This window comes from Asterias amurensis, chromosome 1 (assembly GCF_032118995.1).
Source record: "Asterias amurensis chromosome 1, ASM3211899v1".
NCBI classification, from domain to species: domain Eukaryota; kingdom Metazoa; phylum Echinodermata; class Asteroidea; order Forcipulatida; family Asteriidae; genus Asterias; species Asterias amurensis.
This window is the reverse complement of record NC_092648.1, coordinates 31,475,330-31,492,882: the sequence shown is the minus strand read 5'-3', so window position 1 is coordinate 31,492,882 and position 17,553 is coordinate 31,475,330. Positions and strand designations below refer to the sequence as shown.

Sequence of the window (17,553 nt, the reverse complement as noted above, 5' to 3'; positions counted from 1 at the left end):
AAGTCTAAAGAAATAGCGCCCTCACTTTACCTTTTCGGGAAGCTTCTTGCAGCAATTTCTACACACCAACCAAATGCACTTGACCGGTTAGAAACGTCTATAGATTTGCTTTCCTTAGCTTGAAGACGGAAAAAATTCACTTGATAAATGGCTTACAAATTCAGACCGATGGGTGGTCGAGTTGGACCTGCAACTCCAGAAATGGCATACTCTCCAGCAGTAAGTTTATGATGCCATTTTGTGTACCAAATGTCAAATAAGATTCTCATTCATCATATATAATGTGTGTCTTTACTTTTTAAATAAGTTTTTTAGGTTTAGGCCTACTCATATATATCTTATTTCTTATAACATTTCAAGTTCATAAACTTCTGTCGAGATAGCCACTAGTCACTTTGGAAAAAGTTTTGATATCACACCACCACTTTTTCATTCGATATGAAATAATATATCGTAGGAGGTCCTGTTTTCGAGGTGTCCCTAATATCGTGGCAAATCTTTTACCTCTCTGTGCGTGATGTAAACAGTCCCTAGATAAAAATTGTGTGGTTTTATTCTTTATTTGCCAAGCAAAGAGTCTCCTCTTCTTTGACCAAAACTTAGAAACACGTAATGCTCCACTGGTCATTTGCACTTGTAAATGCAAAAAAGTTGGTATTTTAGGTATTTCTACAAGGTACAAAAATATGTCATAATGTTGAGGCCATAAAAAAATATTTGCCCACCGAAAAAGTTTGATCAAACGCTATTTCAATTCACAATTCATGATGATCAAAATCATGTGACTGAATGTTTTGCTGAGCATTCTTAAAGAAAAATACAGAGGCTTAAAGAAGCCATGTGCCTTATATCATTTTCTAATATTTTTTGAGATTTTTATTTTGTAACCCTCGTATCAATACTACTATTATTTATATTAAAATTTAAACATCAGCTTGTTGATTCAATTATCACTGTTTATTAATACGCTTTATTATAAATATTAAGAAAAAAAGTAGAAAAAAAATAAATAGAAATCAGATTTTGAAGCCAGTAATTATTCACACTTTTTATTTATTTTTTTTTATTTTTTATTTTTTGCAAGTTACCATGGTAATTTTAAAAATTTAATAAAAAAATATTTTGAATAAAATGAAGGCAACTGCTGGCTATACAGTCATACACAGTCTCAAAGAACACTTGTAGTCACTGCAGATGTTTCTTCCATGTATGGCTTCACCGGGAAACCATACTTTCTTGTTTGCCGTGAAAATAGGAAAAACTCAAAACAAATGGGGCCAGTTTAAGTCATCCAAGATCGGTGTGTGGTGTGAACATTTCAATGTCCATCAAGTTTTAAGATATGTTTGCATACTTCGTATTAACAAATGAAGATAATTAGGGCATCGGTTGATATATTGCATCATTATTTTTTTCCCAATTCAAAGAAAAAGGCATAATAGCGTGATAACTGGTAAGTAGAGGATAGTATTTAATTTACCTCAATATTGAATAATGACAATATGAGATAGGCCTATCCCTTTTTAAAAGTTTTTGTAAAAAAAAAAAAAAGAGTGAAAAAGTGGTGGGATAACTTTCCGTATGGCGCCACCACTTTTTCACCAACTTTTACAAAAAGGAATATATCATTGAGGTAAATTAGATACTATATTATTTCATATCGAATGAAAAAGTGGTGGCCATACGGAAACTTTTCCAAGTGGTGGCTTGATGCATGGAGAGTTATCCGTCACTTTTTTCAAAAACTTCCATATCACGGCGCCACTTTTTCATTCGACAGGAAATAATAGTATCCAATTAACCTCAATGAGATATCCCTTTTTGTGAAAATGAGGGAAAGTGGCAGGATACGGAAAGTTATCCCTTTGTTCAATCATCATGAAGCATCAAGTTAACTGGTGTTTAGACAACTCGTCGGACAACTGGACCGTTCGGACAACTGGACAACCAATGGTTGAGACAACTGGACAGTTCACAGCCCCATCAATAGTGCCAATACGCTGGACTCCCTCCGCTTCTTGGCCCTCCACCCATGTAGCTTCAGGGTGTTATTATTTTTTTAATTAGAAACCAACAATTGTATGCCTTTGTCTCTCAGCACCATGATGTTTACTGATGTGCACGTGTACACAAGCGCTGATCTTATTTGCTGAAACAGCAAATATTATTCACTATTATTATTTCGTAATAATGCAGATTCGTGTTCAGCCGTGGCACTGTGAGCAATGAAAAAGGGTACCCAACTGAAGACCACCAATCGCACACACAATCGCACATCGGTAAACATCATGGCGCACGATGTAAAATAATGACAAATTCTTTTTAAAATGAGTACAGCGCCCCATACTGGGTCTAGACGGTTCAGGAAAACTTGGTGGTTCAGACAATTCTACTTTTGAGTTTGGGACAACACGATGGATGGCTAAGACGAGTCGACGGTTAATGGCCGGTCTCCGTTACTGACATATTTACACAAAAATAGATTTTTATATTATATGTTAATTTGTGTACAACATATCACTCCAACCACCCCCCCCCCCCCCAATAAATAATAACACAATCTACAGTTTGTTAAAATAATGATGTCGTTTTTTCAAACAGGGATTGCAGCCACCAGTGAAAGTTGAGCCCAGTCAGCTTGTCTGGGAGCAAAAGCCTAAGCCGGTTGCCATTTACAGAAGTCCAATGGGAGGAGACGGTGTCTTTGGCAAACTTAACAAAGTTTATCAGAACCAAAAAGTATTTCAGGTGAGTACGGGAAGACTTACTGTCTTGTTCTACCTAAAGTTGTGTTTTTGTATACATCTTTTTGTTTCAATTTTTCAGATTGTCCCATTTCGTGTTCCTACTTTTCTTCATAACATTTTCCAGCAAGTTGACCAACCATGTAAAAGCACACCATGGCTACTGTAACACTGCACATGACAAACTGTGTGCATTTTGTCAGTGTGTTCTGTGTAGATGCATTGTCCGATGCATACCACATGATTATGTACCATATTGCATGCTGACATAGTTTATCTATCATTCAAAACCACAGTGGATGGATATTGATGGTCAATTAGTAGGAGGGTTGACTATTATAACATTATATCATACTGCAGGCTGGTAAAGTATTTCATTCAAAACTACAGTTGATGCTTTGCCAGCAGCAAACCACGTTATATCATTCTATTGCATGCTGAAACTGTTTATCTGTCATTCAAAACCATGGATGACATTGAATGGTCAAACAGCAAGGCGGGTAATTTGTACTTGAAGACAACTTCTACTAAAGTTCTACTACATTCTTAGTTAATCTAGCTTTTAATAAACACCCATACTTTTTTGAATAGCCTCTCTAATGGTTGACCTTCTGAACAGTCTTCAATGTATTATTGTCCAGAAACATGCACCCCTCCTGTACACCGGTTGTACCACAGACTGCCACAAAGTACCATGACTTCTTTGCTGGCACTGGGTGCATGGGTTTTATTCTGTTCAAGTACAGCTGGTTTTATGTGGACTGTAAACTCTATGGCTTTTGTATTGTGGACTTGGTTTACTGTGGACGGTGTCTCTTTTTATGTTTTGTGAAAAGAGCCATTTGGGTAGGACAGTTCACAAAAATTACTGAATAGGAATCTGTAATTTTCTTGAAGTGCTCTGTAGGGAAACCAATCATTGTAAACTGCCTTTAAACCATTTCAAAAGGCACAATGTGAGTGAGAAGACTGGCGATCAAAAGCATTCCCTTATTGAAGTTCATTTGTCCAATTAACCACCAGTCAGCAGGCCTTACATAAAGGTAATTACCACCATGCGCTTGGTCATTGCCTTGATGCCCTTTTTTAATGTTCCAGTACAAATTTGTATTTCCCTCTTTGAGGTTCCCTACAAAGGGACAACTGTCTTGTCCTTCTTAGATCAAAGTATTAGGCCTGCTACAGTGTGATATCATTACCACCCTCAGTCAAGCAGGCCTGGAATTGCCTAGCCCTTAGAGGACTTGGTGTGCCATCAAAAGTTCCCATAGACTTGAAAATATTCCAGTGGAAGTGCCCTAGTTCAAATATGAAACTGGCCTTGCCAGCTCAATGATATCCAGCTTTGGTCAATGCCACTTCTTTACTGTCAAAAGAGATATTCACATGGTGTTACCGCAAACCTCTCTTAGTTATACTTCCACCATCCTACTTAGTTACTCCAGGTATTTTCAATGCCACTGCTTTACTATCAGATTTTAAAACAATATCCCTCTTTTATTTGACCTTCAGAGTCCCAACGGAATACCAATCCATCTGAAGAAAGGTTTCACGGATAGATTAAGTTTCGGCCTCATCATGGCGTTGACCGTCGGTGGGACCATCTGGACCTGTGTATCTCTCTACCAATACTCGCAACCCAAAAAGTGACCCCCCTATGAACAGCCACCTCTAGGAATCTATTATATAAATACGACTGTGCATTTTTAACCTGATGTGATTGTGAATATAGAAACATGAATAAATGAAATGTTAGGTATTTTGTTGAGTTATTAATAGAAGCAACCACAATGCATGTGAAATGGAAACAGCAGAGAGTTCAGCACTGGGAGAGTTGATGTGACGAGAACAGTATTACATTTAAACCATTATTCACCAGGTCCACCCAAAGGCATAGTGGGTGTGTTTCGTTTAGCTTCCCTGAGCCGACCCCGGTCTGCCCCTGGTGCGTTCGAATAGCTTTGACGTCATTCCAGTGGCTCACCGGGGTCAGCCCTCAGTGCCCTGCTTGTGGAGTGGGTCACTTGGGGATGACCCGAGGTGCATGCCGTTACCACGAGAGGGCGAGTGTGATCGTTTGATTAGCTCTTGTCAGGGACTCGCCCGAGTGAGCATCGCGGGGTTGACCCAGGGAAGCTAATCGAACGCAACCATTAACCAATGTTAGCCAGAGGGGTGTTTGGGTGTGTGCAAGAAACTTAGAAAGGCAAACATTGTTGTCTGCTTGTTCGAGCTACATTAGCAAGTTGCAATTAAACAGTTCCTCAGGTTTGCAATGACAAGAAACATTACAAAAAATATTTATTCACATCGCAATAAAGATTTCAGAAAGTATTAGGCCTCTATATGTCATTCAAACAATCCTCAGAAGTACTGCTACTAGCAATTGTAGAGGTCAGCAACCAAATGTTACAATCGTGTACACACTGAGTATTGAGTACTTGTGAATCACAAATTGTGAGTGTGATATCAAGTGAGGGCACTATTTGCAGGTGGACATCAATTAATACTATTTTAAAGTAGATAGCCATGTGTTTGGAAAAATAGCTTCTGTAAAATACTTCTGTAACCCTTTCCATGCTAGTCTTGGCCAAAGATGTTAGTGGTCAAAAGTGTATAGTGCACTGCAGTGCACACATTGTAAATCGTAGTACACTATCCACTCTCGATCACTGACATCTTGAGTCAAGACTAACTCCATGCTAGCGTTAAAGACAAATCTTTCTATCCAGACCATCACAGATTTAACAAGTTATGTTAAACGCGTTGCTGATTGTTAAGTTTTATTAACCACACTCAATTGCAAACTGTTTTTAATTAGTATGTTTGGATGAGTGAATGGATGATAATTAAAACAAGTTTGAAGTGAGTGAATTCTTTGTGGAGCCACAGATGCAGTTATTTTTTTTTAAGTGCCTTTATAGTGACTTTACTTTATCTCAATTTACAAATTTTGATTACAATTACATAATTATTCATATTTTCAAAGCAATTTCTAAATACAACTGTTAAAGATGCTAGATCTGATTTTTACCAATTTGACCAGGAATTTTATATTTTAAATACAAGTTTTATAGATTCCTGGAAATTAGATTTTCATGATACATAGCATGTCCATGTGTATAACACTTGAAGAGTGTTTTTCGTTTGGAATATGTCAAAATTTCTTTCTTTCTAGATAATATCAAAATAAGTACAAATTTGTACTTATTTTAAGTTTAATTTTAAGTCGACACATGTCTGGTGGAATTATGTTTCTGTTTGCCATATTTTATTATTTTCTGAAATGTTTTCCCTTTTTCCCATCCAATTTGATTACTTATCTTTTTATTAATTATTGTTTATTATAAATTGTTAAATTCTTCCTTTTAATTGGGAGTGGTTTTTGAACATATTTGCCTTGTGGCTGTTTCACGAATGAAACGTACACAAAATATGATAATTTGTTCATTACAAATGCACACCTCACTCGCAGCTAAATTATCTTCAATTTGTTCATCACGAAACGCTATCCATCCTTGCGCCATCCGCAGATTGCATACGTTTTGCCTTGCCAATCAATTATGCGTGACGTCACGGAGTTAAACAACGATGGTATACAACGACCCCGCATTCGATTATCACACGCCGCGGGTACCAGCGTATTACAGGTGCCGTTTTATGCTAAACGTTGGATACGGGCTGATTGGGGCTGAGATTGTTGATGTTGATGTAGTTGCCCATCACAACCATCAGCATACCACGGGCAAAGAATCATCAATGAATGGTGGTGAAGGAATAACTATTTACAATTCACACGTTGCCCTCTCCACGCTATTTAACTACAACACTCTTTTAACGTTGAATTGATTGACTTCTAAAGCACTTCAGAGAGCAGGAAAATTTGCCCAGGAAATACCGGGGAAATGTCTCTTTACGGCCGTAAATCCCCGACTGGCCTGCCGAGGATTTCGTCGGCAGGACGGCCTCTGGACCGGGGATTGCTCCTGCTCGACGAGGAGATAGAACGCCTGAGACACAACAGGTCTGCACCACCTGCTGGAGCATCACACTCTGCTAGTGGTTTCGCTCCATCTCCACCACCAGGCAAGAAGATTCTTCAAGATGTAAGTTGCTCATTTTGATTTTAAATGAAAATATTGGAAATATATTAACAAAAATTACATATAATAAATTCTTGGACTATATTATAAAATTTAATAATGCTTTTATATTTATAGATGATTTTAAATGTAATTGCGAAATATATTTCAATGATCACTGGTGTGCCAGAATTAAAAATAAAAATGGTTTGCAAGGTTTATTTTCCTCCAAAATTGTTTTCATTAAACTTAAAATTTGTGTCATATCAAAATTAATCAAACTCTACCCTAAGTGAATTAAATTAATTAAAAATAAACCTAAATAACAATTAAAAAATAAAAACAAATTATTTAAAAACATTATTTCATCATGCTACATTGTTCTCATTAAGCAAGGCATTTGCTAGCACTGTAGTTCTGATGTATTGTTTAATTATAATAATAATAATAAACGGTTTTTATATAGCGCAAAATAACAATGAAGTCTCAAAGCGCTTTTGGAAAATTAAAGAGTGAAAACCAGAACTATTGAATACCCTAATTGCGGAAATTAAAGAAAGAACTACAAAATGCTTACAATGAAAATTACAAACAAAAGATGTGTCTCCAAATTAGACTTGAACCAAAAATTCAAAATAACATATGCACAAAAGTGTCATGTTTGCTATAAAATATTTGTATGTAATTAATGTTGTAGCATTAACTTCAAATGTTTTTTTAACAAAAACTTATTTTACAGTGTTAACCATTTTTACCTTTGAAGAAAAGTGGCATTGCTGAATAATTTTACTGCTGGTAAATTATAGTTCAACTAACGACTCGCATTTGATTCCCAAAACTATTAAAGAAGCGTAACCAATGCAAGAACAGACATCTAAACATAAACAAATCACTGATAAAAATAAACCAGAGGGGAAAAATAGTACAGAGGCATCTGCGCGACAGGTCATACAACAGTATTATAAATGAACAAGGACACACAAACCTGGTCAGGCAATTTGGAACAAACCTGAGACAAAACATGAACAACCATTGACTAAAACAAATTGCCAAACTTTACTCCTAAAAGGTTCATTACTCCATGTTTCATACGGAAATAAAGTAGTAGTTATTGGTAAATAGCATTAACTCCCCTGTAAAGCTCCTTTTCAGAAGAAATTCTACCTTCTAATTGTAATGATAGTTAATATAAATATTTAGCATTTATATAGTCCCTTAAGCAAGGCCACAAAGCCTTTCACACACATACACAATTCAGCAACTACAAATTTAGATTTTAAAGTATTCAGAAGAACAATGCCAGCCAAGGGACACATATATTTTTCTTACTTTTATTTGCTGTGCTTCTCTTCAACTGTTGTTTAGAGTCGGTTAGACAATTAATTTAGGTTGTTATAATGCATGATAACTGATAACTCAATGCTTTCTTGCTAAGAATATGTTTTTCTGACTCTGTGTATTTGGACCAAAATTTAGTACCTGAAAGGTTTTAAAGCTGCAAATTTTTGTCAAAATTTACTTTCACTAAAAAAAATGCCATGAACCAAAATGCCACGTACCAAAGTACCAAAGTACAATGCAAACCTAAATTTTGATATGTCTGTAATTTTATTGTTTTACCTGTAAATTTTGTTAATTCAATATCTAATTTTGCCTATGGCAACTCATTTGAATGTTTTTAATAAACCATGAATAATAATAATAATAATAAAAATTACAAGCGGTTGCTGACATTGAGGGAGGAGATAACTGAATGTTTTGACCTTGCTCTATGTAGTCTTGTCCCAAGACGATATTGCTCGATATTGGATAGTGTACTGCGCTCAGTTGTAAATCGCTATAGCGCGTCTCCTTTGACGAGAGAGCTTGACTGGCAGGCTTGAAATCTAAACTAGTCTGGCGCAGACTAGTTTAGATTTCAAGCCTGCCAGTCAAGTGCCCCAGTCAAAGGAGACGCGCTATCTGGCTCTAACGATTTACAACTGAGCTCAGTACACTATTCAATATCGAGTAATATCTTCTTGGGACAAGACTATGCTCTATGCTGATTGCTGAATGGAAGGAATGTATTCACATGTCACTCCTCACACTCTGCCAAATTTAATGCCCTAAATATTTAGTTTTAAAGGACTGTCCACTGTAGTTGGGAATTAAATGATAATTGTTGCATCCACCATAAAACCAACACTGTAATCTGATCATAGAATGTAGATAAGCCAATTCAATTCATAACTTCACTCAATATTTAAACAGCTTTATTATGTAGCAATGCTTTAATAGCCTAAAAATGCGTTGCACTTCGTGTCCCAAAGAGCAAAGCCACGCATATCATCTGCACACAGCCGTCGCTGGAAAATTAAAAGCTGAGTATGTCAGTTACTCTGATTGTCCCTGTGCGGTTCCTTAGCAACAATTATTATCATCTCCCCCATCTAAGACCTTGGGGCATGCATCAGTGGAGGTCATATTGATCATTTAGGTCAGGGTTTGTTATGTATTTTTGTTTTTGGCCATATGCATTGTACGTTACGCTTGCAGTATACTTTATGTAGTGCGCAATAATTATTTTATGATGGATTATTTTTGTATGTGTTAATTTTATTGCAGTTGAATGACCAGGTGAAGCTGTTTAAAAGTGAACTGGAGAAGAAGGACAAGTTAATCCAGGATTTATCAAGGTATGTTAAAACTAAAATCATGTAATTTTATGTTTTAAAATTGTATGTGCGTGTGTTTTCTAAAAAATATGTTAAATTTGAATTAATTTTTTTTAAAGGGAAATATATTTTACATTGACTGGCCCTTAAAATTGTGTTTTATTCGTAAGGCTAGGTTGTCTATATAAATCTTAATATTATTACAATTTATTTATGAAAACATTTTCCATGTCACAAAAAAGTCACAAAGTGCTGCACAATTCAATTCATAATATTGTGAATGATTGATTGTTAAAGTATCTGTAGTCTTGATTGGGGATAGAAACAAAGCAGAAATACTAAAATGCATATTTTATGATACACATTTGTTTCAGTTTAGAAATGAGATATCAAGGCATGATAGCCTCCGCTTTGTCAATTTTGCATTGTTTCAGTCACTGTTGAGATATAATTTGTTATAACTAATGTATCCTAATTTTTTTTATTTTTTTTTTCAGAGCTGATCTGAGTACCCCAAAACACAGGAAACATGTTTCGTTCGATGAACAGGTAAATATTCTACTCAAAATTCATTTCCAGTACTGTGTATACCAAGTAAACTTAGGCAAGACTTTTAATTCGTTGTTAAACAATTTGTTATTTAATTTACTCAAATGAGATATTACAATAGAATGGTTAGAATTAATTTTAACATAACAGTGTATTCCTAACTCCCCTTGATTGTCTTACTAGGATCCTTCCCTAACTCTAACCCAATCCAGTTGATCATCCAATTGTTCGATTCTTTTCAAAAAGATTTAAAGGTTGAATTATTTTTTCAAGGAGGAAAGAGCCATACCGAAAATTTGCTGCCTTTATGTTATTGGTAAATTAAAAAGTTGTCAAAAATAAATGGTCCCAAGATGAAGCAAAAATGCTTGGGAAATTCAGTTTGGAGGAAAGCAAAAATAAAATAAAAATATTTTTGAAACGGATTTGGCCTCCAAGGAGGATGGAAGCTGGGAGGATCAATCTATGTTTTGTTTTTTATTACTTTGCCTTATTAATGCAGTTCTCAGTCAAACAGAATCAAACAAAATATGCTGTTGGATTTTGACGTGTTTGGTATTGGCAATGGTTAAGTTTAAAGTTTAATGTGTTAAACTTTATTGATTGGTTTGCAGTATGACATGATGCATCCAAGAGAATCCATCTTAAGATCCTCATATGAATCTACAACACTGGCTAAGTTGCAGCTGAGGAATGAACAACTGGTTGAAGACGTAAGTCACTTAAACTTATTTAGCCTTTGAGAAAGACTCTGCTTAAGTCCAAACAGCAGGCCATTAACTTTTCTTTTAACTTAAACTTAATTAGAGTCAAATGCTTGTAATGGTTCGAGAAAGTCCACAATCAAATACACATTTATTTGGGTATCTCTGCTTTTATTGAGCCTATATAGGGGATCAATCAGGTCGGCTGCGTGGTTTTTTCTTTCCCTGTCATTTTACCTCTGTCAATCCTAGTTCGAATCCCACTACAGACCACAGCTCGTATAAGGATTTTTCAGGTATTGACACCCTCCTAAAATTTAAAAGTATTATTTTATACTTATGTTTCTTGTGAGTGTTGTCTTAACTAGTTGAATAGTTTAAAAGAATATGTGTTAAAATCATACATGTACTTATCTTATTTAATATATCAGAGCAATGTGTAAATGTGGACTTGGCTTTTCAAGTAATAGTTGGAATTGTTAAATTTTTTCCCTTCAGCTTGACGACACTAAGACCAAGCTTCTCTCCCGGGACATTCAGTTGAAAGAGCTGAATGGAGAAATAGAGCGACTCAACGGAGAGAGTTCTCGCCAGTCTTCTCTCATCTTATCCCTGAGAGCCCGCATCGGTGACATGCAGCTGGAGACGGGAAGCGTAGAGGAGGTTCAAGCAAGAGGGCAGTACACCATCGAGACTCTCCAGAGCGACGCAAAGCACCAGCAGGGCAAGGTGCTGGAGCTGGAAGCCAGGGTCAGGAAGCTTCTTCAGGAGAGAGAAGACGCAGAGAGGCGGACACAGACGTGGGAGAGGAAGTACAACGATGTGTTCTTGAACCTGCAGGGAATCATTAACACCGAGGATCAGGCACCAGAGGAGATTGCCAGGAAGGTTGGTGCTAAGTTTGTTTTCATTTTTTTTGTATTTTTGAAAAGGTCTAGTGAGAACGCTAATTCCCTAACCATTATTTTTTTTGCATCAGGGATAGACAATGTTATTTGGTTTTTACCCTTACACCAATGTGTATTCTAGCGATAAGACATGTGCTCTAGCAATGCAAAGGTCGTGGGTTACAAGCCCACTCGAGTGATTTGCCATCAGACGTTTATTTCACAGAACGGGGCATATACTGAGTATACAGTGCCTAATATGCATTGGTGTCAAGTTTAAAACCAAATTATACTCTCACCATATGTATATCTAAACTTCAACCACCATAATTTCTTCTGCTGATAATTTTTTTAGCAGTAAAGTATAAAAAAATTGTGAAGATGATAAAGGTACTCCTTCAAACATATTTAACTAAAATCTTACTTGATTTCCCTCATAGGTGTCTGGGCTCAGCCAAGAGAACCTGACCTTGAGAGGCAAGCTGGCGACCCTGGAAGAGAATATCCATAGCAGTGAATTGGAATCCAAGGCAAGCCGTGAGACAATCCAACGCCTGGTGGCCGAGATGAACAGAGACCAGAGGAATAATATGGACACAAACAAAATGGTGGAAAAATTCAGATTGGTGAGTACAGGAAAAAGACGAGATGAATATTGTGTTTGTTTTCTGAATGTTCTAGAGGGATCATCAATAATGATGATGATTATTATCCAAGATAGAGCAAATCCATCCTACTTCAATTTTGTTACATCAATTTGGGTTGGACGAAAACAAGAATAGCAATTGACCCAATTTGCCTGATGTCTTTTTTTAAAAGTTTTTTATTTAAAAAGAGTGTTAGGGCCGTGCACTTAACACTTTGCATACCAAAGGTGATACTGAATATCTTTATCAAGTTATCCCCAACATTGGCATTGGGTCAACTCTATGTACCAAAATAAACGTTATCCCGACTCAATCTGCAGGAACGAGATGCTGCCCTTCAGATCCGCAACGAGCTGGAGCGAGAGAATTCTCTCCTCAAGGAACGCATGAACGCCAGCCGACGCGCCTGGGACAGCACCCAGCACGAGCTGAACGACCACGAGAATAAGATGACCAGTCTGGGGAAGGAGGCCAAGGAGCTGAAGTACGAGGCCGACGTGGCCAAGTCAGAGTTGAAATCCTTCAGGGAGTCGTTGGCTTTGCTGCTGTCGAGAGGCAATAGTCTGAGTTCATGTGATACGAGGGAAGACTCAATCAAGGAGAGAATCAAGCAGCTGCAGATTGATGCCAGTGAAAATTCTACGGTAAGAATCATATTATTTTGATTCAGTGGAGCAAGATAGTCAAAAAGTTGAGACCAATTTACTCACGGAGTGCACTGGAGTAAATCATGAGAAGTTCCCCTGATCCACTCAGTAGTAGTCCCAATGGATTTTCCTACCCCTGTGTACTATCTAAAATCCAGGACAGTTCTTTGCAGAGCTAGAAGTCCATCCGAATTTCAAAATCAAGTTTGTGGTTGAGGAATGGCAAAACAAGTTCTAACAAAAACTATTTGCACAGCTGGGTAGATATTTTCTCATTAAGTTACCGCAAACCAACTAAACATTGATACCTCACCATGCAATGCCTCAAAATCATATACCCTTATTGCTGGTAATGAATTATTTAAAAGCTAGACGAAATTCAAGAAAAGGCAAGAAATTTGTGGGGGGAATATAAGAAAAGATGAACTTTCACAATGAATCAAGATAAGACAAAATAATCTTATCTGTTGCTTTGTCTGAAAGTCTTGTTCCCTGTTTGTGCCAAGGTATCTCGATAAACCTTTTGTTGCTTCATTAAAATTTATTTTCAATAATTATTGAAGTCCAAGCAAGTCTGAGAAATATAAGGGTTTGCAGTGCGGCTTTATGTAACTATCTGATTGCACACCTAAAACAATATCAATCTGTTCTTTTCTATTAAATAGCATGTTAGTCTAATGGAGACAAAGATCAAGAGCTTGACTGAACAGCTGGACAGCCAAGCCAACCTGCACCAGGCTGCCATCAAACGTGCCAAAGAAGCTCAGGATGACTTTGTAGATCAAAGGGCCCGCCTCAAACAGGTTGAGACGAGCCTGGCTACTGACGGAGTCCTCTTGGACAACTTAAGAGCAGAGAGGCAAAAGGTGAGATTGAGAGCAAGATGGTAGACCTTTATGGAGGTCTATTTGGGGGGTCAAGTTCGCTGTGAGAATGATTGCCCATTTCTATTTTGTTTAGAAGAGCCTATGATTTTTAAAAATCATCACCGCACCTAGAAACTATTATGTTAGCTCTTCAAATTCTACACTGGTTGCCAGTGCAGTATTACACTCGTTTCAAACTTGGCTCCTTATAAAGCCGTCAATGGCCATGCTCCACAAAACATCACCAATCTCATACCACTTCTGTCATCTTCTCCCAACCTGGTGAGACTGATCCAACCTAGCCTCCTAAACTTTCTCATTGCTTGCAATTAACTGAAGCTTTCAAGTGCACTGGTGATTTTGAACATTTTCTGGAACAAGGAGACATCCTCAAAGTGTCAGAGATGGTGTTGTACTCCCTCGAAATGCAAATGACATGTTGTGTTTTTCATTAATCAAGTGTTTGTTGACTGTTTTTTTATATCCAGTACATGGCGTTCCTTGAAAAGGTAGCGGCTGTGATGAAACTAGAGACCATTGCCCTCGACCTTGGATTTGATCTGAATGGAGATGCAATCATCGCCCGCGCTGAGCAGCTGGTGCGCAACGAAGGAGATGGCCTGGCGGACAAGACCACCCACGTCTACAGCCTCCAGCGCAAGCTGAAGACAATGAAGCAGCAACTGGAGAGCAAAGATCTTCACCTCGATCTACTAAGGAAGAAGATCACCCAGCTGGAGGAGAGCCTAGCGGGGCGGTCATCCCTCCAGAAGGAGCGAGACGACACAGAGTGGAGCCGGCGTAAGATACTGAAGGAGAACGACAGGCTGAAGGGGGAACTGAGCACTGCCAAGAGGCTGATCATTGACATGAAGGCTCAGATGTTGGACGTCAGCAACCTCAAGGTTGGTTAAGAAAGAAGACTGATGAGCTCAGTACTGTACATTTTTTAGATAACATTGCCTGGATTTTTGGAGCCATCATCTGCATCCATGCAATTTCATCATATGCCAATATGCAAAAGTGTAGCCTCTTTCAAACACACGCCTTTCACTTTGACTCTGAATAATTCAATAATTGTTCCGCAACCACAACTCTACCTCATCTTGTGGTATTTGACTGCTAAACTTATAGTGCCTTTTTAGTCAGTAATTTCGTTGATGGTTAATTTAAATTTTGTTTCTTCCTTGTAGTTGACCTCAATGCACCAATTCAACAGCATTGACGAACTTGAGAAGTCCCTAGATAAGATGGAGAAGACAAAGGACAAACAAGCTCGAAAGATCGCCGGCATGAAACAGGAGCTAGAATTTACAGAGCACGAGGCCAATGAGCTTCACCAACGGGCGGAGCATTCAGTCAAGGCCCTTAGTGAGGACCTCCAGGCCACCAAGGCTCTGCTGATCGAGGTGCAGCGACGGGAGAGGCAGCTGGTGGACTTCAGGCAGGTCATAGCCCGCATGCTGGGCATGGATATCACCACCTTGGCTGTCCCAGACTACGAGATCATCTCTAGGTTGGAGAAGCTGATCCAGGCTCACCACTCACATGCCATCACGGCTTATGGCCTCGATGAGAGCCTGCAAAACATGGAGAGAGGATTCAGGCAAGGTTATGAGGAAGCCTCGGCCTTGGTCGGCACAACTCGGCGGGCTCGATCAAGATCAGTATCTCCAACACGGCGCAGGAAGCATCAACCTGAGGTGTACTAGACCTTGGCTATCTCTCTTAGATGAACTGAAATAAATAAAAAAGAGCTTCATTAAAAGTTACAGAACAAATCATAATCTGTTGCTGAATTTATTTTTTAAAATGTCTCAAAAAAGTAGTTCCTTTTGTGAAGTATTAAAAGTTGGGTACACGAAGACAAATTAGTTTGACTTTGTTGCAATGACCTTCAAGTGGAAGACGCTATTATAACAGGGTAAAAAATCAGTTTAAAAGTTTGTCCCAATTGTATTTTGATATCAGGTTAAAATTCTTCAGTTTGTGCACCTGTTTCTTAAAAAAAGAGAAATATTTTAGAAAATGTTTTTACAATTGTTTATGAGAAAGTAGATTAGCTGTTGCTAAGGTTAGCTGTTGCAAACTGCTTATCAACAAAAAACGGTAGTAATGCAAAAAAATAGTTAATGTCCTGATTTTTCGACTCTAGCACTTAAGCTTTCAAGAAAATTTATGCTAGGGTCAAAATGTCAAGCAATTAACTGTTTTTGACAATTGTTTATGCTATGGTGGGTTAAGATTATGTACTCCTGTAGTATTTCAAGTCCTGATTTGATGTAGGCGGTAACAATTTCATGTGTCAACAGAAAAATAGTACATGTAGAATAAGTTGTTAATTGAGAAATGTTTTCTTGAAGATTGGCTGTAATACAAACTCTGAAGTTTTTCCCTATATAGATACAATTTACTTTATTTTTCATTTCAACTAGGTTTGTGTATTGTGTATATACAAGTAGGTTTGTGTATATATAAATTCTGTATATTATGTGAATGTGCAACTGTATAATTCTTTTAATTACTTGATTTCCTTAGTAGTGTAATATCAAGCCAAAAACATGTACAAATATATACTTATTAAAGTGTTATCAGTAGTTGTTTAGCATGTTTTGATGTGTTAGACAATACTATGTTGTTTAGTCAATTCAGATGCTAAAAGAGGAATTACTTAATTAGGAGAAAGTTTTGCTGAGTCCCTGTAAATATTTCTTATTCTAATACAGAGTATTCAAGATGTATATATATAGAAGAGTTTGCGGTAACACCATGTAATAACAATCTCTAAATGAGTTGGGGTGGTTCTGAAAAGAACCGTTGGGTTAACTCGACGTTTCGAGAATGCTGGACTCTGATGCTGCATGCTGCTTAAGTACTAGGCGGTGGATCAGCGGTGATGCACGAAGGCGGGAAAGATGTGTTTTTTATACCAAAGGCGAACATTTGTTTGAAAAATTTATACACTGTCCAACTAAACATAGACAATCACAAAAAACTTATAAGCCCTTTTTATTACGTGATTTTTTTTAAAGCCCATTAAGTCATTAAATTCATTTTAAAAAAATTACAATGGATTTCCAGAATGAGTTTCATTGAAAACTGAAATGATTGATGGCTTAAAAAAAAGTTGGTTGGGTATCGAGAAAAAGGATTCTTAATCTTGAAGTGAACTGTTTAATGTCTATTAAGGCATCTTTCCTGGCTTTCAAAGACTTTTTTGTAAAGTTCAAACCTCAATACTTTTAATTTTCACTCCAGCGTAGGTTTGGTTTGCATGAAAGACGATGAATGTATAACTTCAGTCGTCTTGAAATGCACAACATTATCCCATTTTATAACCAGAAAGATGTTTTCTTACATTTTATGTTAGAAAAATAAGATTATATTTTGTACTTTCATTAAAATCATCTCTTTAATTCTTAATATCATGCAAGATTTCAAATAATTGTATGAAACAGTGGTTTGTGTCAGTAGTTAAATTGTGCTACAAACAGTATGTAGAAAGATGAATAAAACATTTGAAAACAGTCATGGAATTTGCATCATGTGTTGATTTTGTCATCTGGATATCCGGTGTATGCAGTTTGAGCAATTTGAACAGAAATCAATCAGAATGAGTTGAGGGCAGTATTCCACTACACACACAGTGTTTGGATGGATTTGGCAATACATTTTATGGCCTTTTCAAAAGCCAGACATTGGCTCCGGCTTATAGCTTCCGGCTTATGCTCCATAGGATATGATTGAATTGATCCGGAGATGCAGATGCG

At 37.3% G+C, this 17,553-nt stretch overlaps 2 protein-coding genes across 2 annotated transcripts; both read left to right on the top strand.

Annotated features, from left to right (window-relative positions):
• The first annotated feature begins 20 nt into the window (after positions 1-20).
• LOC139936747 (cytochrome c oxidase subunit 7A2-like, mitochondrial) lies at positions 21-5,618 on the top strand. The gene is made up of 3 exons (XM_071931658.1): positions 21-219; positions 2,602-2,748; positions 4,257-5,618. Exons 1-3 carry the CDS (start codon positions 148-150, stop codon positions 4,392-4,394), a joined length of 357 nt encoding a protein of 118 aa, XP_071787759.1. The 5' UTR covers positions 21-147; the 3' UTR covers positions 4,395-5,618.
• An 826-nt stretch (positions 5,619-6,444) lies between these two features.
• On the top strand, positions 6,445-17,305 carry LOC139936739 (coiled-coil domain-containing protein 170-like). The gene is made up of 10 exons (XM_071931645.1): positions 6,445-6,850; positions 9,434-9,504; positions 9,981-10,032; positions 10,647-10,745; positions 11,235-11,624; positions 12,064-12,249; positions 12,591-12,914; positions 13,583-13,783; positions 14,272-14,688; positions 14,977-17,305. Exons 1-10 carry the CDS (start codon positions 6,650-6,652, stop codon positions 15,493-15,495), a joined length of 2,460 nt encoding a protein of 819 aa, XP_071787746.1. The 5' UTR covers positions 6,445-6,649; the 3' UTR covers positions 15,496-17,305.
• Positions 17,306-17,553: the final 248 nt, after the last annotated feature.